At 45.5% G+C, this 26,892-nt stretch overlaps 2 protein-coding genes across 2 annotated transcripts; one reads left to right on the top strand and one right to left on the bottom strand.

The window, feature by feature from the left end:
* Positions 1-7,789: 7,789 nt before the first annotated feature.
* Positions 7,790-9,761, top strand: LOC119357673. Its single transcript, XM_037624540.1, has 5 exons — positions 7,790-7,914; positions 8,022-8,172; positions 8,273-8,616; positions 8,730-8,799; positions 9,274-9,761. The coding sequence occupies exons 1-5, from the start codon at positions 7,790-7,792 to the stop codon at positions 9,283-9,285; spliced, it is 702 nt and encodes a 233-aa protein (XP_037480437.1). The 3' UTR covers positions 9,286-9,761.
* Positions 9,762-9,812: 51 nt separating this feature from the next.
* On the bottom strand, positions 9,813-12,530 carry LOC119353511 (beta-glucosidase 26-like). The gene is made up of 10 exons (XM_037620131.1): positions 12,182-12,530; positions 11,991-12,066; positions 11,788-11,859; positions 11,608-11,695; positions 11,268-11,511; positions 11,051-11,166; positions 10,739-10,956; positions 10,622-10,653; positions 10,402-10,504; positions 9,813-10,294 (listed from the first exon to the last, which is right to left on the bottom strand). Exons 1-10 carry the CDS (start codon positions 12,461-12,463, stop codon positions 10,014-10,016), a joined length of 1,512 nt encoding a protein of 503 aa, XP_037476028.1. The 5' UTR covers positions 12,464-12,530; the 3' UTR covers positions 9,813-10,013.
* Between the last annotated feature and the right edge of the window lie 14,362 nt (positions 12,531-26,892).

The following is a 26,892-nucleotide window of genomic DNA, read 5'->3' on the forward strand; positions in this document are numbered from 1 at the left end:
CTTGCTGTTACTAGTCTTATCTTGATTGGGCGGCATTGTGGGATGAAGCGGCCCGGACCAACCTTACACGTACGCTTACGTGAGACCGGTTCCACCGACTGACATGCACTAGTTGCATAAGGTGGCTGGCGGGTGTCTGTCTCTCCCACTTTAGTTGGATCGGATTCGATGAACAGGGTCCTTATGAAGGGTAAATAGAAATTGGCAATTCACGTTGTGGTTTTGGCGTAGGTAAGAAACGTTTTTGCTAGCAACCTATAGCAGCCACGTAAAAACTTGCAACAACAATTAGAGGACGTCTAACTTGTTTTTGCAGCAAGTGTTTTGTGATGTGATATGGCCAAAGGATGTGATGAATGATATATGTGATGTATGAGATGATCATGTTCTTGTAATAGGAATCACGACTTGCATGTTGATGAGTATGACAACCGGCAGGAGCCATAGGAGTTGTCTTAATTTATTTATGACCTGCGTGTCAACATAAACGTCATGTAATTACTTTACTTTATTGCTAACCGTTAGCTGTAGTAGAAGTAATAGTTGGCGAGACAACTTCATGAAGACACGATGATGGAGATCATGATGATGGAGATCATGGTGTCATGCCGGTGACGATGATGATCATGGAGCCCCGAAGATGGAGATCAAAAGGAGCAAAATGATATTGGCCATATCATGTCACTATTTGATTGCATGTGATGTTTATCATGTTTTACATCTTATTTGCTTAGAATGACGGTAGCTTAAATAAGACGATCCCTCACTAAAATTTCAAGAAAAGTGTTCCCCCTAACTGTGCACCGTTACGAAGGTTCGTCGTTTTGAAGCACCACGTGATGATCAGGTGTGATAGATTCTTACGTTCGAATACAACGGGTGTTGACGAGCCTAGCATGTACAGACATGGCCTCGGAACACATGCGAAACACTTAGGTTAACTTGACGAGCCTAGCATGTACATACATGGCTTCGGAACACGGAGGACCGAAAGGTCGAACATGAGTCGTATAGAAGATGCGATCAACATGAGATGTTCACCGATGATGACTAGTCCGTCTCACGTGATGATCGGACACGGCCTAGTTGATTCGGATCATGTATCACTTAGATGACTAGAGGGATGTCTATCTGAGTGGGAGTTCATGAAATAATCAGATGAACTCAATTATCATGAACATAGTCAAAAGGACTTTGCAAATTATGTCATAGCTTACGCTTTAGTTCTACTATTTTAGATGTGTTCCTAGAGAAAATTTAGTTGAAAGTTAATAGTAGCAATTATGCGGACTGGGTCCGTATACTGAGGATTGTGCTCATTGCTGCGCAGAAGGATTATGTCCTTAATGCACCGCTCAGTGAGATGAACCTCGAACGTCAGTTGTAGATGTTGCGAACATCTGACATACACGTTTTGATGACTACATGATAGTTCAGTGCGTAATGCTAAATGGTTTAGAATTGAGGCACCAAAGACGTTTTTGAAACATCGCAGAACATATGAGATGTTCCAAGGACTGAAATTGGGATTTCAGGCTAGTGCCCACGTCAAGAGGTATGAGACCTCTGACAAGTTTCCTAAGCCTGCAAACTAAGGAGAAAAGCTCAATCGTTGAGCATGTGCTCAGATTGTATGAGTACAACAATCGCTTGAATCGAGTGGGAGTTGATCTTCCAAATGAGATAGTGATGGTTCTCCAAAGTCACTGTCACCAAGCTACTGGAGCTTCGTGATGAACTATAACATATCAGGGATAGATATGATCCTTGAGCTATTCGCGACACCGCGAAAGTAGAAATCAAAAGGGAGCATCAATTGTTGATGGTTAGTAGAACCACTAAGTTTCAAGAAGGGCAAGGGCAAGAAAGGGATACTTCATGAAACAACAAATCAGTTGCTGCTCTAGTGAAGAAACCCAAAGTTGAACCCAAGCGCGAGACTAAGTGCTTCTGTAATAAGGGGAACGGTCACTAAAGCAAAACCACCCTGGATACTTGGTAGATGAGAAGGCTGGCAAGGTTGAAAGAAGTATGTATTGGACATACATTATATTAAATGTGTACTTTACTAGTACTCCTAGTAGCAGCAGGGTATAAGATACCGATTCGGTTGCTAAGTGTTAGTAACTCGAAATAAAAGACTACAGAATAAACGGAGACTAGCCAAAGGTGAGATGACGATGTGTGTTGGAAGAGTTTCCAAGGTTGATGTGATTAAACATCGCACGCTCCGTCTACCATCGGGATTGGTGTTAAACCTAAATAATTGTTATTTGGTGTTTGCGTTGAGCATAGACATGATTGGATTATGTCTATCGCAATACGGTTGTTCATTTAAGGAGAATAATGGTTGCTCTGTTTATTTGAATAATACCTTCAATGGTCTTGCGCCTAAAATGAATGGTTTATTGAATCCGATCGTAGTGATACACATGTTCATGCCAAAAGATATAAGATAGTAATGATATTACCACATACTTATGGCACTGCAATTTGAGTTATATTGGTATAAAACGCATGAAAAAGCTCCATGTTGATGGATCTTTGGACTCACTTGATTTTGAATCACTTGAGACATGCAAATCATACCACATGGGCAAGATGACTGAAAGGCCTCGTTTTCAGTAAGATGGAACAAGAAAACAACTTGTTGGAAGTAATACATCTTGATGTATACAGTCCAATGAGTGCTGAGGCATGTAGTGGATATTGTTATGTTCTTACTTCACAGAGTCTGAAATATTGAAAGGTTCAAGTAATTTCAGGGTGAAGTTGAAAGATCGTCGTGACAAGAGGATGAAATATCTATGATATGATCATAGAGATGAATATATGAATTACGAGTTTGGCACAGAATTAAGACATTGTGGAAATGGTTTCACAACTGATACAGCGTGGAACACCATAGTGTGATGGTGTGTCTGAACGTCATAACTGCACCCTATTGGATATGATGCATACCATGATGTCTCTTATCGAATTACCACTATAGTTTATGGGTTTGGGCATTAGAGACAACCACATTCACTTTAAATAGGGCACCACGCAGTTCCGTTTGAGTCGACACCGTATGAACTATGGTTCAGAGAAACCTAAGCTGTCGTTTCTTAAAAGTTTGGGGCTGCGACGCTTATGTGAAAAAGTTTCAGGCTGATAAGCTCGAACCCAAAATGGATAAATGCATCTTCATAGGATACCCAAAACAGTTGGGTATACCTCCTGTCTCAGATTCGAAAGCAATAGGGATTATTTCTAGAATCGGGTCCTTTCTCGAGGAAAAGTTTCTCTCGAAAGAATTGAGTGGGAGGATGGTGGAGACTTGATGAGGTTATTGAACCGTCACTTCAACTAGTGTATAGCAGGGCACAAGGAGTTGTTCCTGTGGCACCTACACCAATTGAAGTGGAAGTTTATGATAGTGATCATGAAACTTCGGATCAAGTCACTACCAAAATCTCGTAGGACGACAAGTATGCGTACTACTTCAGAGTGGTACGTAATCCTGTCTTGGAAGTCATGTTGCTAGACAACAATGAACCTACGAGCTATGGAGAAGCGATGGTGGGCCCAGATTCCGAAAATTGGCTCGAGGCCATAAAATCCGAGAGAACATCCATGTATGAAAACAAAGTGTAGACTTTGGAAGAACTACTTGATGGTCGTAAGGCTGTTAGGTACATGTGGATTTTAAAAGAAAGACTGACAATGATGGTAAGTATCACCATTAAGAAAGCTCGACTTGTCGTTAAGATGTTTTCCGACAAGTTCAAGGAGTTGACTACGATGAGACTTTCTCACTCGTAGCGATGCTAAGAGTCTGTTGGAATTAGCAGGTACTGCATTATTTATGAAATCTTGTAGATAAGATGTCAAAATATTGTTTCCTTGATGATTTTCTTGAGGAAAGGTTGTATGTGATACAACCAGAAGATTTTGTCGATCCTGAAAGATGCTAACAAGTATGCAAAGCTCCAGCAATCCTTCAAAGGACTGGAGTAAGCATCTCGGAGTCGGAATATACACTTTGATGGAGTAATCAAAGTTTATGGGTTTATACAAAGTTTGTTAGAAACTTGTATTTACAATAAAGTGAGTGGGAGCACTACGACATTTCTGATAAGTATATGTGAATGACATATTGTTGATCCGAAATGATGTAGAATTTCTGGAAAGCATATAGGGTTATTTGAAAAGGTGTTTTTCAATGGAAAACCTGGATTAGGTTACTTGAACATTGAGCATCAAGATCTATAAGGATAGATCAAAAACGCTTAATGGTACTTTCAAATGAGCACATACCTTGACATGATCTTGAAGGTGTTCAAGATGGATCAGCCAAAGAAGGAGTTCTTGCCTGAGTTGTAAGGTATGAAGTTAAGAGTTAAAGCTCGACCACGGCAGAAGAAAGAGGAAGGACGAAGGTCGTCCCCTATGCTCTTGTCATGGGCTCTATACGATATGCCATGCTGAGTACCGCACCTGATGTGTGCCTTGCCACATGTCTGGCAAGAGGGTACAAAGGTGATCTAGGAGTAGATCACCAGATAGCGGTCAAAATTATCCTTAGAGGAATAAGGATATGTTTCTCAGTTATGGAGGTGATAAAGAGTTCGACATAAAGAGTTACGTCGATGCAAGCTTAAAACCTATCCGGATAGCTCTGAGTAGAGATATCGGATACGTATAATGGAGCAACAATTTATAATAGCTCCAAGTAGAACAGTTATTTGAAATGGCTCCAAATATAGCATAGAGATTTGCGAAGTATGTACGGATCTGAATGTTGCAGACCCGTTGACTAAAACCTCTCTCACAAGCAACATGATCAAACCCAGAACTCATTGAGTGTTAATCACATAGTGATGTGAACTAGATTATTGACTCTAGTAAACTCTTTGGATGTTGGTCACATGGCGATGTGACCTGTGAGTGTTAATCACATGATGATGTGAACTAGATTATTGACTCTAGTGCAAGTGGGAGACTGTTGGAAATATGCTCTAGAGGCAATAACAAATTAGTTATTATTATATTTCCTTGTTCATGATAATCGTTTATTATCCATGCTATAATTGTATTGATAGGAAACTCAGATACATGTGTGGATACATAGACAACACCATGTCCCTAGTAAGCCTCTAGTTGACTAGCTCGTTGATCAATAGATGGTTACGGTTTCCTGACCATGGACATTGGATGTCGTTGATAACGGGATCACATCATTAGGAGAATCATGTGATGGACAAGACCCAATCCTAAGCCTAGCACAAAGATCGTGTAGTTCGTATGCTAAAGCTTTTCTAATGTCAAGTATCATTTCCTTAGACCATGAAATTGTGCAACTCCCGGATACCGTAGGAATGCTTTGGGTGTGCCAAACGTCACAACGTAACTGGGTGGCTATAAAGGTACACTACGGGTATCTCCGAAAGTGTCTGTTGGGTTGGCACGAATCGAGACTGGGATTTGTCACTCCGTGTGACGGAGAGGTATCTCTTGGCCCACTCGGTAGGACATCATCATATGCGCAACGTGACCAAGGAGTTGATCACGGGATGATGTGTTACGGAACGAGTAAAGAGACTTGCCGGTAACGAGATTGAACAAGGTATCGGATACCGACGATCGAATCTCGGGCAAGTACAATACCGCTAGACAAAGGGAATTGAATACGAGATTGATTAAATCCTCGACATCGTGGTTCATCCGATGAGATCATCGTGGAACATGTGGGAGCCAACATGGGTATCCAGATCCCGCTGTTGGTTATTGGCCGGAGAGGTGTCTCGGTCATGTCTACATGGTTCCCGAACCCGTAGGGTCTACACACTTAACGTTAGGTGACGCTAGGGTTATAGGGAAAGTATGTACGCGGTTACCGAATGTTGTTTGGAGTCCCGGATGAGATCCCGGACGTTACGAGGAGTTCCAAAATGGTCCGGAGGTAAAGATTGATATATTGGACTAAGGGTTTTTGAGTCCGGGAGTGTTCCGGAGGTACCGGGTGATGACCAGCATGACCGAAAGGTGTTTCGGGAGCCCCGACAAGTGTTGGGGGGGCTTCATGGGCCAAGGGAAGGGGGCAAGCCAGCCAACTAAGGGGCTGTGGGCCCCCCTCACCTATTCCCACATAACCAGGGGGTTTGGGCGCCCCATCTAGGGTTCCCACCTCCTGGCTTGGGGGCCAAGTCACCCAAGGGGGAGATCCCATCTGCCCTGGCCGCCACCCCCTAGGGGAAACCCTAGGGCGCCTCCCCCTCCCCCTTGCCCTTATATATAGTGGAGATTTTGGGGCTCCCCAAGACACGAGATGAACTCTCCCAAGGCGCAGCCCTACCTCTCTCCTCCTCGTCTCTCGTAGTGCTTGGCGAAGCCCTGCTAGAGTTCCGCGCTCCTCCACCACCACCATGCCGTCGTGCTGCTGCTGGACGGAGTCTTCCCCAACCTCTCCTTCTCCCCTTGCTGGATCAAGGCGTGGGAGACGTCACCGGGCTGCATGTGTGTTGAACACGGAGGTGCCGTCCGTTCGGCACTAGGATCATCGGTGATTTGGATCACGACGAGTACAACTCCATCAACCCCGTTCACTTGAACGCTTCCGCTTAGCAATCTACAAGGGTATGTAGATGCACTCTCCTTTCCCTTGTTGCTAGATTACTCCATAGATTGATCTTGGTGATGCATAGAAATTTTTTGAATTTCTGCTACGTTCCCCAACAATGACCGTTCTATTCATCTGTACCACATGAAAAACCTATTTGTAGGAAGGAAGGAGCCAATGCAAGTGTGGTTTATGAACTTTTAGGTACACAGAGAGGGAGATGAGATATTCATAAATTAAACAAAAAATCTCACCCACGATTCTAAATGAAATTACGAGAATCTCTCTTGAAAAATCGGATCATGATCCATGTGTTGTGGACTTATGCATGAAAATCGAAGTGGCGGAGGTATGTGAAGGCTAGGGGGGCGTCACCAACCGCCATCCCCACATGTATATATTTTACTTAAATCTTAGCTTGAGGCTAAAATTACAAGATCATGACAAATCGTGAGAAGCCGTAATCGCCTCAACAGGATTCCTTATCAACATGTTCTCTAAACCGAATATTTTCATAGCTTAAAATCAACACAAATGTTCCTAATAGTAGTAATGGCGGGGAGGTCCCCATTCCTAGGACAACCGCATTCCTGGAATCCTCGATCTTCTGCCTCAGACCTACTGCTACAACATGCCAATCTTACACACTCGTTGATAAGAACTCATGGAGTTTGGGTGCCAACAACAGGCATTAGTACTATTATACTCCCTCCGTGACTTAATATAAGAGCGTTTTTGACACCTAGTACGGAGTTACTCTCTCCGTTCATAAATATAAAATATTGTTTCCTACTCTTTTTCTGAATTAGATGTATATATAAACATATTTTAGTTTGTTAGTCCACTTATTTCAGTCCGTATGCAGTTCATATTGAAATATCCAACATCTTATATTTATGAACCGAGGGATTACATTTTAAGACGGATACTTACAAAAAATGATAGGCAAATGAAAGTTATGCAACAGAAAGAGTTGCCATGGCCAGCGGCTACCCCGCATGTCAGCCTCCCTGAACCCCCGCCGCGCCGCACGCCTCCCTACACGGGCGCTACACGCTTTGAAATTTCAAAATGGCACCGCTACTGCTACCATCCTCCCCCAAAACTTCTCAACAATTCCCCAACAAAATCCAGCACCGCCACTGCCTCCTCTCCCACATCACCACGGCCTGCCCCCTTGCCGGCGACATGAGAGCGGCCCCCGCCACCGCGTCCCGCGCCGCGGCCTTCCCCACCCCCGCCGACGTCGCCCTCGCCGGCGCGCTGCTCTGCCTCGCCGACTCCCCGCCCGCGCCGCTCCTCCCCACCCTCAGGTAACCGCGAATCCGCCGTACCGCTGCTGGTTTCTGGTTTCTGCCCGCACCCGCTTTCCGTTCCGCGCGGGGCGCTCACCGCCGCGTGCGCGTCTCCGCAATTGCAGCGACGAGCTCCCCTCCTACTCCGGCTCCTCTTCCTCCTACTCCGTCACCTCGGCGAGGTCGTGCGTGTCCGACGCGGCGCGCCGCAGCCGCCCCATCGACCCCCTCCGCGTGCTCGCCGTCATCGCCTCCCTCCGCCGCGTCGACCCCAAGGTAACCAACCTCCTCGCCTGCTAGTTCGCGGTTTGTCCGTCGTGCCTGTCTTCTGTGGCGATGCGCAGCGCTGATCGATGGTTCTGGTCGGTGGCTCTAGGTGCTGGCGCAGGCGACCAGCAAGCTGTTCCAGGGCGAGCCGGCGAAGAGGCGGAAGGGAATTTGGATCGAGATCAGCAACTGCGAGGAGGGGGAGGAGAGCGAGAGGGGCAGCGTGGTGGCCAGCGAGGGGAGCACCATCACGGGAGCCGCGTCCTCCCGGTCCACGGCCACGTCGGGGAGATGCCGCCGACCTCCGCTGGCGAGCGGTGGTGGTGACGCTCTGCTGCGGAGAGCGGACTCGATCATGAAGTGGCTCTCACGGCCGAAGGCTGGGCCGGCCACGGAGACGGCCATCCGCGCCGCCGTCGGCGACAACGCTGTGACCAGCAAGGCTCTGCGCTGGTGAGTAGGACACTTCCTCCAATCCAGCTATCATCTCTGAAGATGTTCTGAAATTTGTTGCCTGACTGACCCATCTCTGTTTGTCCGTGCGTCTCTCTGTTCGGAATTCGCAGGTTGCTGAAGCAGAAGAGAGGGTTGCGTCGTGCAGGCACTGGTGGCCGCCCGGATCCGTATGTGTACATGGTACGTGAAATTTATGCCACACAGTTTGCGTTGGAATGGAAATGTGGATTTCAAAATATACTATGTATGTTTGGATGATGATTGCTCAAGGTAGCTGAATAAAACTTGCAATCAGTATAACTCACTGTCACAATGCAACCTTTAGATGCAGTTAGGGAGTTGTTACTTATTGGAGTAGTAATTTCCAGTTACCCAGTAGAGAGTAAGTGGAATCTGAAAGCAATGTTAAATCTGATTAACTTGTCCTAGTTCCACTCACAGCCTCAGTTCTATAATCCTGGAAGCCCCATTAGTTGAACCCTGAACACTGCAAATTTTGTGGCAACCTTGATGTCTGACGATCAACTTGGTAGCCCAGATCCTTAAGTAATTATTTTGATCACATTCTGAGACTTTCTAACTTAGCTGCATGCATACTGTACTTACCAATTCCCAGGCTTCTCATGTATACTGATTGTTTCTATGAATTTTCAGATTGCAGGCTGAAATGGTGAAGTTAAGTAAGCCGTGTTATAGCGAAGGAGTTGGCACCTATATATATCTACTGGAAAGGTCAAGTTAGCTTTTGAAGAGTATTTAGTAATTTCTGGCACCTGCTGTTTAATCGATCCAGTTTTGCCTAGCCTCCCCGCAGATAAGAAATATAGGATAGGAATAGATATTTACGTATTCGCAATAGCTTGCAAAGCACTGGTGAAAAGCTCTTGGATAGAAAGATAAATGGGTAGTCGTATAGATAGCAGTTTCATGATCATGAAGTCATTATTCATGTATGTTGAGAATCAGTATAATCCTTGCAAGAAGCACGAGAAATAATTGATACTGTTGGAATCAGTATAATAAAATATGATGAGTTCAGTTTTGGGGTACTGGTTTGCAGCGAATTGCTCATCTGGCTTTCCTCTGTGAGGTCATGCGTATGCTGTTGAAATTGTCTCATTTGATATTATGATATTCAGTTATTTCATGTGCTTCAGTTTACCTAAACTGATCTGCTTGTGGTGTTTTGACTCTTGGGAAACAAGACTTAGAAGACATGTCTTTGCTTCCCACTGTATTATATATAAGGGCGGGCAAAGCCACAATCTCAATGGCCTTTTATTTTAAGTTTCTTAAAAGTCTGAGGTGCTATGATAAACATACACTACGTTATGATTTTATTCTGAAAGCTGGAGCAAGTGAGCAACTGATCCTCCCTGATCCTGTTTGCAATCCTAGCTCCTCTTCTTCTCAGAGAGCATGTTCTTGAACCACAAGGCTGAGTCCTTGGGGTACCTCTTCAGAGTATTGAAGTCCACGTAGACGATGCCGAAACGGGCAGTGTAGCCGAGTCTCCACTCGAAGTTGTCAAGCAGAGACCAAGCAAAGTATCCAACCACTCGGGCGCCATTGTCTATCGCCTTCTTGAGCTCGGTTATGTAGTCTCTGTAGTACCGGATCCTGATTGTGTCGTGAACACCGTCAGCGATGCTGACGTTGCCCGGCTGGTCCATTCCTGTCAGATCATAACATTGATCATTCGTTTCCTTGTCAGTGAAAACACCTAAGTTTCAATTTGTTGTTTAATTGGAAGAAACAGTTATCATTTGAGATCATCAGTACCGTTTTCAGAAAGTATCATCGTAGGATTTCCATATCTTTCTTTAACATAGGTCACAGCCTTGTTCATTCCCCATGGCACAATGTAAAGCCAGTCGGAGTTTGCCTGCATAGATTCAACCAATTTACAGTTACAAAAATTCCTCAGAGGCTCTGCACTACTCCATGTACGGAGTACTACAGTATACTCATACTACACAAGATAAACCTAAAACGCACTTACGCGAGGTCCAATAGGCACACGATTTCGTTCATCTGCAAAGGCACACACACATCATGAGGATCTGAAAAATGTAAAGTATACAGCAGAAGGATTTGGAGTGAAGGGGCAAGATCTCACAGACAAATCCAACATGCCAATCATCCTGGTAACTGACCGGCGTCTGGTTCCACGCCCCAGGGTCCTTCATGTAGTAAGAAGTGTATTGGTTGATACCAACATAGTCAATGGAGCCTTTCACCATCCTGGCCTCGTCGGCACTGAAGCCCGGCAACCTGTTCCCGACAATCTTGAGCATCGACGATGGATAGCATCCATTGGTTATGGGGTCAAGGAACCTGCAAACGAAGTAGTGACAGTTGGTGGGTAGACCCTGTGTTGCAACCTGAACTTCTGAAGGAAAAAAATTATCCTGGGTGAAATGGGTTTTACCATCCAATGTGGAAGTCCCTTGCCCTCTGCGCCGCAGCTTGATCCGCATTGCTGTCGCTGTGAGGTTCGTACCACACGAAATCCAAGAGAATTCCAATCCTCCCCTTTTGGTGAGGCTGTTAAATAAATAGAATGAACACAGTTCAAATTCACTCCTGGGCACTCCCACTGAATCTATGGGCATTCAAGTGAAAAATGACTTGAAGGTTAAGTCTACCTGATACTTCTCACGGTATAGCTGCACCGCTGCGGCGTGCGAAAGGATGATATTGTGCGTGGCAATGTACGGCTCCGTCCTGGAGTCGCCTCCTGCAGGGCACTTGGTGCACCTCCCCGGCGCATGGAGGCCATTGTCGTACCCCAGCGCGGCGACGACCCTCGGCTCGTTGAAGGTGAACCAGTTCTTCACCCTGTCTCCGAACACCTTGAAGCAGAACTCGGCATAGTCCGCAAACGCGCCCCTTTTATATACAAAAAAGAAGGAAACTGCATCAAAGACATGCTCACATTCAGCTCTGAAATGTGGAAACCACTGTCTGAAATGCTGAAATGCTTACACAATCTTTGGGCTCAGCCAGCCTAGGTACTGCTGGTGGAGCGCCAGCGGGAGGTCATAGTGGTAGAGGTTTGCATACGGGGCGATGCCTAATCCACCATTATATACAAGGTTTAATTAGCTCAGAAGTCCGGGCCCTGATGCCGAGAGCTGCTTGCCTAGGTGCAGAAAATTCAGTTACCTTGCAGGAGCATGTAGTCTATGAGCCTGTTGTAGTAGTCCACTCCTTCTTGGTTCACCTTCCCAGTCCCATCTACAATTTTATCATACACAACTCTACATCATAAACTACATTTGATCCAGGGGAAAAAAAATTGGATCGAAAATTAGCAAAGTGCTTTAGTTGGAGGGATCAGGAGTTCAGGACACACATGTCACATATACCTGGGAAAATCCTGGACCAGGAGATCGAGAACCGGTACGCGTCGAATCCCATGTCCTTCATTATGCCCACATCCTCCTACACACACCTCAGAATGAAGACCTCTGTGAAACATGAGGACACCACCAAGAAACACCAGAAGAGAAAACACATAGCAGTCAGGAGGATTGTTCATTCAGTATAATACACACACCTTGTACCTATGGTACTCGTCGACCGTCACGTCGGCGGAGCCATTGCCGGCGATGGTCCCCGGTATGGCCGCGAAGGCGTCCCAGATGCTGGGCCCGCGCCCGCCCTGCCTCGCCATGCCCTCCACCTGGTACGCCGACGCGGCCGTCCCGAACACGAACCCCGCCGGGAAGCCCTGCCGGCTCAGCCCGCCGGTGTTGCGGATCTCCGGGTTGGGCCCGTCGCATTGCGCCAGCGGCAGCAGGTGAGCTACCACCAGCAGCAGTGCCGCGGAGGTCCTCATGTCTGCCCGTGCACCGAGGAAGGAGGAAGGAGGGAGGAAGGACGGCGACACGAGCCCTGCCTTCCGGGCTTTATAAAGGAAGGAGGCTCCTGCTGGATTACTGACTAGTTGTCTTCGCTGCACTGCATCGCACCTTTCGTGCAGCTCGGTTCGAAGCAAAGGTTGTCACGATCGCAACCCGCATCTTGGTATCTTGGTCACGGTTCTGATGGACCGCCTCGACTATGATGCGACGTGGCCTTGATGCTGACACGTTCCCAGGTGTTACTATCAGTGGTACGTAAATGCCATTCTCCAAGGCTCCAAGCCACTGAACGCAACGGCGACGGTGACAGGTTGCAAGGTGCAAGCATATATAGTACGGTAAGGCAAGGGAGTGAATGTATGTAGGGCACGCGCTACACTTGGAGCATGCCTGCCGTGCTAGCTTTGGTGGTGTATAGTTACTCCTGGTTCAGCTGGTTTGGTGGCTAGAGTACAAGAGTACGTACACGGTGCCTACCTAGTACCTACGCACACGCATGGCCGGATGTGTGACTCGTTGGACTTGAACTGCGCTACGCAACAATTTTCGTGTGGGAGATAATCAGATAAGATGGGATGGATTAGCACACGTACCTAGGCCGGAGCGGTATGGGCGCCACGACAGGGGAAGAGAAGATAACGTGCGCACCGACGGGTGCGTTCTCCGGTGGAATGGTGGTCTCTTGCGCGACCACCGGCACCGCCGACGCGTGCAAGCTTCCTGGGGCCTCCCCCCCTAATAAACCCTTTCGTTTCCCCGGGGCCGTGCTGCCGTGCGACGGCAACGGCGGCACGAGGCGTGTGCGTGGTGAGCCGCTCGCGGTTGCTCGCACGGCGTCGCGGCCGGCCGGCCGGGTTTCCTGTCGTCGGTTTTGGCAGGCTTCGCGGCGCGGGCGCTGGCAGGGCACCGACGCCCGTGGGTGCGAACGTACGCCTCATCTCTCCGCCGGGATGCATTCGCTGCTGGGTGGAGAGATCTTCGTTGCACGCGCTGCCGGTTCGCTTGTCAGTGACGGGAGATGGGGTGAAAGGCCTCCGGCAGCGGCATGTGCGATGATGGGACACGATCCATCATGTTGGGTTTTGTTCGCGGAGGAAATTACGACTCACAAACCACCAACTATCGGTGCAGATGGTGCACAGAACGTCTACTTTACGGACTTGTTGCACAAAACATCACATATTTTTATTTTGAGAAAAAGGCCATCATGGCTGGTTTTATTAAATCACGAAACGTTTACATGGTCTACGAGCGTGCTGACAATAAATCAGGAGGCTCGTCCAACCAAGTAAGAATAGGCTTATTACAAAAACCATAGTTAGCTACCACATGAGCCGCTTGATTACATGAGCGAAAACAATGCTTAGAAACGACCTCCCCAATTGCAGTATCTATGTCCACACATTTTGCAAATAGTGCCGCAGCTTCATCCCACCATCCTGTATGACCGGAACAAAAATTAATTACTTGAAGTGAATTTGCTTCCGCTTCAATCTGATTGAAACCAAGAGAGTTGACAAAACATCACATATTGACGTAATTCGTTACAACTAGGTCTAATTCATTGTTTAGATATGTTGATGTGATTTTTGATGAGTGGGTTCCCATGTAAGTGCACATGTGGCAAAGAAACGAGCCACATCAGCTAGTAGGTCAAACTAGACCTAGGCATTCATCGGAATGGGCTTTGTAAACCCCGACCTCAAAATCTCAAGCTTGAGCTCGGCCCACCCCGAAACACATGAACAATGCCTTTTTTATTAAAATAATAATTTTTGAGGTATCTAAAATATACATTATACCTATACTTCTCTTAAAATAATAATTTATGTCTTGTTCGGGCTTATTTTGGGGCTTTCGGAACTCTGTCAATCACTATCTTATCTGGAAGATTAACTCCCACTTGATTCAAGCGATTGTAGTACCCACATATTCTGAGCACATGCTCAGTGGCTGAGATATTCTCCTTCATTTTATAGGCAAAGTACTTTGTTAGAGGTTTCATACCTTTAACATGGGCATGAGTCTGAAATATCATTTTCAGCTCTTGGAACATCTCATATGTTTCATGGTGTTCAAAACATTTTTGAAGTCTCGGTTCTAAGCCGTAAAGTATGGTGCACTAAACGATCAAGTAGTCATCATACCGAGCTTGTCAAACGTTCATAATGTCTGTATCTTCTCTTGCAATAGGTCTGTCACCTAGTGGTGCATCAAGGACATAATTCTTTTGTGCAACAATGAGGATAATCCTCAGGTCACGGACCCAGTCCGCATCATTGCTACTCTCATCTTTAAACTTAGTTTTCTCTAGGAACATATCAAAAATAAAATAGGGAAGCTATACGCGAGCTATTGATCTACAACATAGATATGCAAATACTATCAGGACTAAGTTCATGATAAATTAATCTTAATTAATCATATTACTTAAGAACTCCCACTTAGATTGACATCCCTCGAGTCATCTAAATGATTACGTGATCCAAATCAACTAAACCATTTTCGATCATCACGTGAGATGGAGTAGTCTTCAATGGTGAACATCTCTATGTTGATCATATCTACTATATGATTTATGTTCGACCTTTCGGTCTCCAGTGTTCTGAGGCCATGTCTGTACATGTTAGGCTTGTCAAGTTTAACCCAAGTATTCCGCATGTGCAAAACTGTCTTGCACCCGTTATATGTGAACGTAGAGTCCATCACACCCGATCATCACGTGGTGTCTCAACACGACGAACTGTAGCAACGGTGCATACTCAGAGAGAATACTTTTACATTGAAATTTAGTGAAGGGGGATCATCTTATAATGCTACCGCCGTACGAAGCAAAATAAGATGCATAAAAGATAACATCACATGCAATCAAATATGTGACATGATATGGCCATCATCATCTTGTGCTTTTGATCTCATACAATAACATATATCACATCATGTATTGACCATATCACATCACAACATGCCCTGCAAAAACAAGTTAGACGTAGTCTACTTTGTTGTTGCAAGTTTTACGTGGCTGCTATTGGGGAACGTAGCATGCAATTTCAAAGAATTTCTACGATCACGCAAGATCTATCTAGGAGATGCATAGCAACGAGAGGGGGAGAGTGTGTCCACGTATCGTCGTAGACCGAAAGCGGAAGCTTTAGCTTAACGCGGTTGATGTAGTCAAACATCTTCTCGATTCAACCGATCAAGCACCGAACATCCGGCACCTCCGAGTTCTGCACACGTTCAGCTCGATGACGTCCCTCGAACTCTTGATCCAACAAAGTGTCAGGGAGAGTTCCGTCAGCACGACGGCATGGTGACGGTGATGGTGAAGTGATCCGCGTAGGGCTTCGCCTAAGCATTACATGAATATGACCGGAGGCGTAAACTGTGGAGGGGGGCGCCACACACGGCTAAAAATGTTTGTTGTCTATTCTAGCGGTGCCCCCCTTCATATATATAGGTTGGAGGGGAGGAGAGGCAGCCAAGGGGGCGCCCCAAGTAGGAGGAATCCTACTTGGGGTCCTCCCAATTCGGCCTCCCCCCTTTCCTATTCCTATTCGGAGTAGGAAGGGAAGAGGGGGAAGGGGGGATCCTATTCCCTTTTTCCTTTCCTCCTTCCCCTTTTTCTACTCCAATTTGGCCAGCCCATATGGGAGAGGCGCACCAGCCCCTTAGGGGCTTGTCTGTCCCCCTCTTGGCCCATTAAGGCCCATGTAGTTGCCGGGGGATGTTCGGAACCCCTTTTGGTGACCCGATATGCACCCGGTACCCCCGAAACACTTCCGGTGTCCGAATATCATCGTCCAATATATGAATCTTTACCTCTCGAACATTTAGAGACTCCTCGCCATGTCCGTGATCTCATCCGGGACTCCGAACAACATTCAGTCACCAAATCACATAGCTCATATAATACAAAATCGTCATCGAATGTTAAGCGTGCGGACCCTACGGGTTCGAGAACTATGTAGACATGACCGAGACACCTCTTCGGTCAATAACCAACAGCGGAACCTGGATGCTCATATTGGTTCCCACATATTCTACGAAGATCTTTATCGGTCATACCGTAATGACAACATACGGTATTCCCTTTGTCATCGGTATGTTACTTGCCCGAAATTCGATCGTCGGTATCTCCATACCTAGTTCAATCTCGTTACTGGCAAGTCTCTTTACTCGTTCCGTAATGCATCATCCCGCAACTAACTCATTAGTCACATTGTTTGCAAGGCTTATTATGATGTGCATTACCGAGAGGGCCCAGAGATACCTCTCCAATACTCGGAGTGACAAATCCTAATCTCGATCTATGCCAACCCAACAAACACCTTCGGAGATACCTGCAGAGCATCTTTATAATCACCCAGTTACGTTGTGATGTTTGATAGCACACAGGGTATTCCTCCGGTATCCGGGAGTTGCATAATCTCATAGTCAAAGGAATATGTATATGACATGAAGAAAGCAATAGCAATAAAACTTAACGATCATTATGCTAAGCTAACGAATGGGTCTTGTCCATCACATCATTCTCCTAGTGATGTGATCTGGTTCATCAAATGACAACACATGTCTATGGTTAGGAAACTTAATCATCTTTGATTAACGAGCTAGTTTAGTAGAGGCTTACTAGGGACACGGTGTTTTGTCTATGTATCCACACATGTATCAAGTTTCCGGTTAATACAATTCTAGCATGAATAATAAAAATTTATCATGATATAAGGAAATATAAAATAACAACTTCATTATTGCCTCTAGGGCATATTTCCTTCACTCTCCCACTTGCACTAGAGTCAATAATCTAGTTCACATCGCCATGTGATTTAACACCAATAGTTCACATCTTTATGTGATTAATACCCATAGTTCACATCGCCATGTGACCAACACCCAAAGGGTTTACTAGAGTCAATAATCTAGTTCACATCGCTATGTGATTAACACCCAAAGAGTACCAAGGTGTGATCATGTTTTGCTTGTGAGAGAAGTTTAGTCAACGGGTCTACCACATTCAGATCCATATGTATTTAGCAAATTTTCTATGTCTATAGTGCTCTACATGGAGTTACTCTAGCTAATTTCTCCCACTTTCAATATGTATCCAGATCGAGACTCGGAGTCATCTGGATTAGTGTCAAAGCTTGCATCGACATAACTCTTTACGACGAAGAAATATTTCCTTAGTCCTCTTAGGTAACTAAGGATAACTTTGACCGCAGTCCGGTGATCGACTCCTGGATCACTATCGTACCCCCTTGACAAACTCATGGTAAGGTACACAATAGGTCTGCTACACATCATAGCATAATTTATAGAACCTATGGCTGAGGCATAGGGAATGACTTTCATTCTCTCTATATATTCTATCATGGTCGAGTTTTGAGTCTTACTCAACTTCACACCTTGTAACACAGGTAAGAACCCTTTCTTTGACTGATCCATTTTGAACTCCTTCAAAATCTTGTCAAGGTATGTGCTTTGTGAAAGTCATATCAAGCGTCTTAATCTATCTTTATAGATCTTAATGCTCAACATATAAGCAGCTTCACCGAGGTCTTTTATTGAAAAAAAATCTTATTCAAGTATCCTTTTATGCTATCCAGTAATTATATATCGTTCCTGATCAACAATATGTCATCCACATATAATATCAGAAATGCTACAGAGCTCCCACTCACTTTCTTGTAAATACAGGCTTCTCTGAAAGTTTGTATAAAACCATATGCTTTGATCACCTCATCAAAGCATATATTCCAACTCCGAGATACTTGCACCAGTCTATAAATGGATCACTGGAGCTTATACACCTTGTTAGCACCTTTAGGATCGACAAAACCTTCTGGTTGCATCATATACAACTTTTCTTTAAGATATCCATTAAGGAATGCAATTTTGACATCCATTTGCCAGATTTCATAAAATGCGGCAATTTCTAACATGATTCGGACATATTTAAGCATCTCTACGATTGAGAAAATCTCATCGTAGTCAACACCTTGAACTTGTTGAAAACATTTTTTGCGACAAGTCGAGCTTTGTAGATAGCAACACTATCATCAGCATCTAACTTCCTCTTGAAGATCCATTTATTCTTAATGGCTTGCCGATCATCGGGCAAGTCCACCAAAGTCCACACTTTGTGCTCATACATGGATCCTATCTCAGACTTCATGGCCTCAATCCATTTATCGGAATCTGGGCTCATCATTACTTCCTCATAGTTCATAGGTTCGTCATGGTCTAGTAACATGACTTTCAGAAGAGGATTACCATACCACTCTGGTGCGGAACGTGCTCTGGTTGACCTACGAGGTTCAGTAGTAACTTGATCTGAAGTTTCATGATCATTATCATTAGCTTCCTCTCTTGTTGGTGTAGGCATCACAGAAATGGTTTTCTATGATGAGCAACTTTCCAATTCGAGAGAAGGTACAATTACCTCATCAAGTTCTACTTTCCTCCCACTCACCTCTTTCGAGAGAAACTCCTTCTCTAGAAATGATCCATTCTTAGCAACAAAGATTTTGCCTTCGGATATGTGATAGAAGGTATACCGAACATATTCTTTTGGGTATCCTATGAAGATGCACTTCTCTGATTTGGGTTCAAGCTTATCCGACTGAAACTTTTTCACATAAGCATCGCAATGCCAAACTTTAAGAAACGACAATTTAGGTTTCTTGCCAAACCATAGTTCATACAGTGTCATCTCAACAGATTTAGGTGGCGCCCTATTTAACATGAATGCAGCTGTCTCTAATTGTTGGGTTCTACGGTAGGGTACGTCGACTGCAAATTAAAATTTTCCTACACGCAGAACAACCAAGAACATGCTACGGGAGATGGATCATAGTTCGTTACCACTAGACGCGTAGTGCCGTGCAGCGGAAGAAGAGTTGGGGCAGCGTGTCCGCGTGGATCGTCTCCTCCTCATCCGATCTCCCTTGTACAGCCGGTAGTCGGTCCCCACGTACAGGTTCGCCGGAGCGGCGCAAGTGCATCGCCTCTAACGGTATCCACTCGTGCAGGAGGAACATCGTGCGCGGACTGCTAGGTCCGATCACACAACCGGCGGCGAGTGGAGGTGTCTATTCGCAACACATGCAAACCCTAGTGACAGCGCCGAAGCGATCAATCGCGTGAGTGTGCAGCACCTCCACTTTATATAGGCGTTTGTCACAGGCTCAACACTTGGGCCTTGCACGGACCGTAAAGCCCATAAGTCTACTCGGCCACAATCCGAATACAACTTGGATCACATTCAACCAGTGTCCTCGGATCCGACCTCGTAGGTTCCTTCCCTTAAGCGCATGACCCCTTAGGTTCAAGCCGGCTTGGTCGCAGTTCGGATCACCTCCGAACTGCATAGTTAGTAGCGGCCTCTAGGCATGCCGAACACCAAACAGACTATGAAGCTGGTTAGGTGAACCTGTACATCATAATTCCATTCTTTTTGCCACACGATATATGTTGTCGGGCTCAAGGCGAGTCTGTCATCCTTGTGCTAGCCCGACCTCTTTCTCGTTCCAGTGATGCCGACCACAAACCGGATTATTTCATAATCCTCATCGCATGGCCATGCTTATCCTGGTCGGATCACACGAGGGGCCCAGAGTATATCTCTCCTGATCAAAGGGGCAAATCCCATCTTGCTCGACCACGTCTCGCAGCATGGTTCTGGACAAACCTGAAACCTACCTTTATAACTACCCAGTTATGGAGTAGCGTTTGGTCGGCCCAAAGCAAGTCTATCACCATCCCGAGTACATGCGTCAGCTCAGGTCTTAGGACATATAACATATGTTGTACTCGAGACTCACAGATGACATATCGCTGCGTCTCATAGTTGGGTCTGTCTGACTCGGACCTTATCTCGACTCGGATCCGACTACGTCGAATCCGACTAGATCCTTCCAAGTCCATATTATCTGGTTAGCATCCAATACTCCATGTCTAGTGAGACCAAGCCATCGACCGTGTCATATGCTTGTCTAGTTGGCTGCGCGTCCACACAACCCTTTCGACTAGGGACCTTTTAGGAAAGTTATCATACAATACATAGTCCCACAAACAAGTCACATACTTGCTGATACACATCATTGATAATGTCCAAGGACTATCTTTATTCATAAACACATAGGAAATATCATTATACATGATTGCCTCTAGGGCATATCTCCAACACTAATGCATAACCCCAAAACGATAGTGGTAAATCGGCAAGAGACATCATAGATCGTACCATATCTAATAAAGTACGGTTACGACGTTCGGATACACCAGTACGCTGTGGTGTTCCAGGTGGCGTGAGTTTGTGAAACTATTCCATATTGTTTTAAATCAAGGCCGAACTCGTAACTCAAATATTCGCCTCCGTGATGAGACCGTAGAAACTTTATTTTCTTGTTACAATGATTCTCCACTTCACTCTGAAATTCTTTGAACTTTTCAAATTTCTCAGACTTGTGTTTCATCAAGTAGATATACCCATATCTGCTCAAATCATCTGTGAAGGTCAGAAAATAACGATACCCGCCGTGAGCCTTTATACTCATCGGACCACATACATCGGTATGTATTATTTCCAATAAGTCAGTGGCTCGCTCCATTGTTCCGGAGAACGGAGTTTTAGTCATCTTGTCCATGAGGCATGGTTCGCAAGCATCAAATGATTCATAATCATAATCAAGTGATTCCAAAACCCCATCTGCATGGAGTTTCTTCATGCGTTTTACACCGATATGACCTAAACGACAGTGCCACAAGTATCACTACAAAAAAATACACTTTCGTGATGATACGTGTTTGTCACAGTAGGTCGCGTTTTTTATCATGCATGTACATCCATGACAAATTTATGACAGAATCAAGATAGTCATACCTATGCTGTCGTAGAAGTGTTCCATGACATTACCAAAATTATCATCACGGAAGTGTCCACTTCCATGACGATAAATCGCGCGTCACAGAAGTGCTTTCGTCAAGGGTGACTGACACGTGGCATCCACCGTAACGGAACACCGTTAAGCTATCGGGTCAGGTTTTGGATCCGATAACCCGTTAACAGCCCCGACCAATGGGGATTTTCCACGTGTAAAATCATCATTACCTGGAGGAAACACGTGTGGGCTCATCGTTGGGACAGATGTCATCCACTCATTAGACAGAAGGCACCTATGATACGTCGACACGTGGCACGGCCCAACAGAGGCCCATTCCTGTGAAAAGGCCGGCCCGTTTGACTTGGTTGAAAGGTGGAGGGCCGGCCCATGGAAAGCCTGTTAACGACCTGTTCGCATATAGCCCATTTACAACCCGCTAACCCAAGGCCCGTTACGCCCTATCCGAATTAGGCCCAGTAGCATCATCTGGGCCATCCAATATGATTCCAGCCCGTTTTCACTTTTGGCCCATGACGTCTTTCGGCCCATATGAGGCCCTATGTAACTCTTGGCCTATTAACGACCCGTGGTGAAACTGGCCCGTAATGAACAGTGTATCACTTTATACCCATTAACGGCCGGTTATTCCGTTGGGCCGTTTCCAGCCCATGTTATCTTTCGGCCTTCTCAGAGCCCATTTATTCTTGGGCTCATTTCCAGCATTCGTTTACTTACGGCCCGTTACTGTCATTTTCTGCTAGTAGGCCAAATTCAGCCCGTGGTTACAGTCGGCCCGTTTGTGGTCCGTTAATACGTTGGGCCGTTTTCATAGCGTCATCAAATACGGCCTATTAACGATGGCCCGTTACGGTCGGCCCATGAACGGACGATTCCAACTCTAGCCCATTTACGGCCATAATGCGACCTGTTATTGGCCCATGTTTGGCCAATCGATCATACGACCCGTATAAGGCCCATTGATGATACGGCCCGTAGAAGGCCCATTGTTTCTATGGCCCATAGAAGGCCTACTGTTTCTACTGCCCGTAGAAGGCCCACTATTTCTACGGCCCGTAGGAGGCCCAGTGTCACTATAGTAAATATTAGCCCATGGTTATTGTGGCCTAGTTTTAAAAAATAGGTTATTGGAGCCACTAGTTAACCGCAGAAAAAGAACTGCAATGACTACAAGCAAACAAATAAACAAGACAACAAGGAAATAAATAAGCAAGCAACTAACGCTAGGCTATCACGGCTATTACACATATTACATCCACTGGGCATCAAAGTTCGCCACCAGTGCAAATATAGGGAACAAAGCAGCATATCATATACACTGGCCGTCAAAATTGGCCACCAGTGCAAATAAACACGGCAGCAAAACAAGAGCATAACTGGAACAACTTCAGAAGAGCTCAAGAAATGTTATCCTGGGTATCCACCATGCTGGCAATAAGCTTAGCAAGCTGATTAGCTTTGTCCTGTTTGGCGCTAAAATCCTCCAACGCTTGCTGTTGCACCAGAAAGTATGCATCTGAATGCTCCAGGGACTTTCGCAGTCCTTCCGCTTCTTGTCGCAGCACAGCTGGACGATGTCTTTTAGCTTGTAGTTGAGACTCAAGAAACCGAACTGATTCAGACAGTGAGTTTGAATAGCTTGTGCAAGCGGTAGTGGCCAGTAACTCCAACACTAAACCAAGACAGGATGTGTTACTATCCTGAACCTTATCTGCATTACTTCCTTTACCGTTGCTTAATAAGGCACTCTTCCCCAATATTCTGTCAGCATTCTAAAAGAAGAAACAAGCATACACATAACAAGTTTAGCATGCACTAGTATATGAAACTCATTTCGGTGAACCAGTTCATTAGTAAGGTGGACAGGATTAAACTACCAAGTCTTCTATTGCCAAGTACTAGTATATAATAAAAGCATCAAACAAACATATATCTATGTCCTATGGTAGCAATGGAATCTTAAATTAGAACAGTTGTTCTTCAGGTTTAGGCACTTGTTCTACATGAACAGAGTACAGTAAGACGCAAGAATATAATACTTAAAAAATAGAAAATGAGCTCATAGACCTTACCACATTCTTGGTTCGGGACCAGTACAGAACAAGGAGTTCCCAGTCATCATCCAGTAAATGTTTCCCAGGAGAACGTAAGGGAATTTGATGAGTTTCTTTGCCAGTGAAGTACATTTTCTTCAGGTAATTCCGATACTGCCACCAAGCATTCTTGAAGATAGCAGAGGTATTAGCACAGGTTACCTCATCCTGAGTTTCAATCGATCCTTCTCTATAGAGAAAAATGGGAAAATTTGTTGTATTATAACCATCATGGAGGTAGGATGTATGGGACGAAGCAAAGTAATTGCCATGAATAACATTACTTACACATAACTCCTGGACAAACACCTGCAACTGGCATTTTCCTTCATATTCAGTATAATATTTCCAAGATGGGAAGATACGCACATACGATTTAACAACATCAAATGCAATAGATGCTAAACTACGACTAGCTGGTTGTGCTTCCTCCACAGGAATAGGCGTACTAACTGGTGGAGTTGGGGTTCGCCGTGATAGTACTGGCCCTTTGGGCACTGGAGCCGTCTTACTAACTGCTCTTGTTTGGGAGCTCTGTGGTGGAGATGGTGCTGTGTCAACAGGAACTGGGTTACTATCGGCTGGGGCTTGGGTTAGATTGGGTGAAGCTGGTTCTCTGTCCATCGTAGTAGGGGTACAATCTGCGAGAGTTTGTGTTATGTGTGGTAGGGCTGGTTCTTGTGCATGTACAACCGGGGTGCTATCTCCACCAAGAGGTAGCACTGTTTTATTTGAAGACCGTGTTTTTAGTCCGCTAGATACTGGCATCACCCGCTCCAATTCAAATGGCTGATAAACAGGAAATATAGTTGAATGTACATACATTGTATGAGAGACAAATGCAATAGATAGTGTGGAAAAAAGAGGGCATGGAATAGTTGACATGTATATTGTTTAACTAAAATGGACAGCATGACATAATTTCACATATATGATGTCTATCTAAACTGGATAGCATAGCATAACATAAATCAAAGATATGATGAATAACTAAACAGGATCGCATGACATAATTCACCTACATGTTATCTAAGTAATCAGGATCGCATCATTTAATTCACATATGTGACTTATATGCTAAACAGAGGGCATTCGATATGATGTCTGAACTAAGAACATGGTGTTGAATATTGTGTATATGATGTCTAAACTATGCAATGCAAGACACCGTATGCATGATATGAGCAGTATAACCGTGCCAAGTTAGAGCATACACCTCAGTGGGGGAATAGGACTGGTCATCTGTCTCTGAATCCATCTCTGAGGAGCTATCGGGACCCAACAAGAGATCTGCTTCGACATGTAGCATTGTCTGCTCTGAAGGCCTTGTTTTCACTCCAGATTTTCTATCTCCCACCCAAATGGCTGATTCACAGGAAGAGTAGTTTAATGTACAAACATTGTCGACAAATGGAAATGTAATGAAGAAAAGGATGGGCAAGATATCATTCAAATATATGATGCCTGGTTAAACAGGATGGCATTGCACATTTCACATATATTATGGCTAGCTAAAAGACATGAGACTGCATAATTCCCATATATGATATAGAAACTAAACAGGTGGCATTACAGAACATGTCTAAACTAAGCAGATGACATATATGATGTCAAAAGTAGGCACTGCAAGGCAACATATGCATGATATGACTAACATCATCATTCCAAGGTAGAGAAAACACCTTGGGGGGTAAATAGGAGTGGTCAGCGGCGTCCGAATCTGCCTCTGAACAGATATCTTCCTCTGGATTACAATCTGGAGAGGGGTGGGGAGGGCTTGCCATTGAACCCACCATGGAGCAATGTCTGAATGACATTGTATTGCCGTGCAAAACTCTTCTCTTTTGCTCTACATGTTCAGCATGACTGTGTACAATATCTGACATGCATACGAAGAAAATATGGTGAGATTATGTAAGGAGAGCATGCAAAAATTTAGAGTGATGGTAACAACCAGTGGATCGATGTTTTTTCGTTGAACCAAAATAGCCCTAATGGATCGACGTGAATGCATAGTAATAAGTGATGCAACAAGTGTACAACCTCTTTGCTGTAGCCGTGTTGACCTCAACATCATTGGGTTGGTCGCTGAAGCAGTTGAGGCAGAGGTGGCTGTCGGAGGTGTGGAGGAAGATCTAAGGAATCTGTAGACGGCGTCCAGGGCACTGCTCTGTTGTGACGGATCGTTCTGTCGTTGGAGCAGCTCCGGTGAGCCGTAAGACGTCAAGGCTGAAGCAGCACAAGACAGACATCGTCAATCTCAAGTGGGATTCTAATAGCATCTCCAATAGATGATGTAAAATGGATGTAAAATTAACATCACCAAAAACCACCTGACTACAACAGATGAGGTAAAAACTGTTGACTCTGAACTTAACTGTCAAAACTGAAATTTACTGTGGAATCTGAATGCTACTTTCGAAACTGAATGCAATGGTAGCAGAGAGGCACTTGACATGTAGTTTAGGGAGGGCCTGCAGTTCATCTGTTGGGAAACGTAGCAGAATTTTAAAATTTTCTACGCATCACCAAGATCAATCTATGGAGTCATCTAGCAACGAGGGAGAGGGGAGTGCATCTACATACCCTTGTAGATCGCGTGCGGAAGCGTTCAAGAGAACGGGGTTGATGGAGTCGTACTCGTCGTGATCCAAATCACCGATGACCTAGCGCCGAACGGACGGCACCTTCGTGTTCAACACACGTACGGTTGGGAAGATGTCTCCTCCAACTTGATCCAACAAGGGGGAAGGAGAGGTAGATGAAGATCCAGTAGCACGACGATGTGGTGGTGGAAGCAACGGTGATCTCGGCAGGGCTTCGCCAAGCTCAGGGAGAGGGAGGAGTGTCACGGGAGGGAGAGGGAGGCGCCAGGGGCTAGGGTGCGGCTGCCCTCCCTCCCCCACTATTTATAGGACCCCTAGGGGGGCGCCGACCCTAGGAGATTGAAATTCCAAGGGGGAGGGGGCGGCCAAGGGGGGTGGAGTGCCCCCAAGCCAAGTGGGGCGCCCCCACCCCTAGGGTTTCCAACCCTAGGCACAGGGGAGGCCCATGGGGGGGCGCACCAGCCAATCTGGGGCTGGTTCCCCTCCCACTTCAGCCCATGGGTCCCTCCGGGATAGGTGGCCCCACCCGGTGTACCCCCGGGACCCTTCCGGTGGTCCCGGTACAATATCGATTACCCCGAAAACCTTCCCGATGGCTGAAACTTGACTTCCTATATATAAATCTTCACCTCCGGACCAATCTGGAACCTCTCGTGACGTCCGGGATCTCATCCGGGACTCCGAAAAACTTTCGGGTTACCGTATACTAATATCTCAACAACCCTAGCGTCACCGAACCTTAAGTGTGTAGACCCTACGGGTTCGGGAGACACGCAGACATGACCGAGACGACTCTCCG

This window comes from Triticum dicoccoides, chromosome 2A, assembly GCF_002162155.2.
Source record: "Triticum dicoccoides isolate Atlit2015 ecotype Zavitan chromosome 2A, WEW_v2.0, whole genome shotgun sequence".
NCBI classification, from domain to species: Eukaryota; Viridiplantae; Streptophyta; class Magnoliopsida; order Poales; family Poaceae; genus Triticum; species Triticum dicoccoides.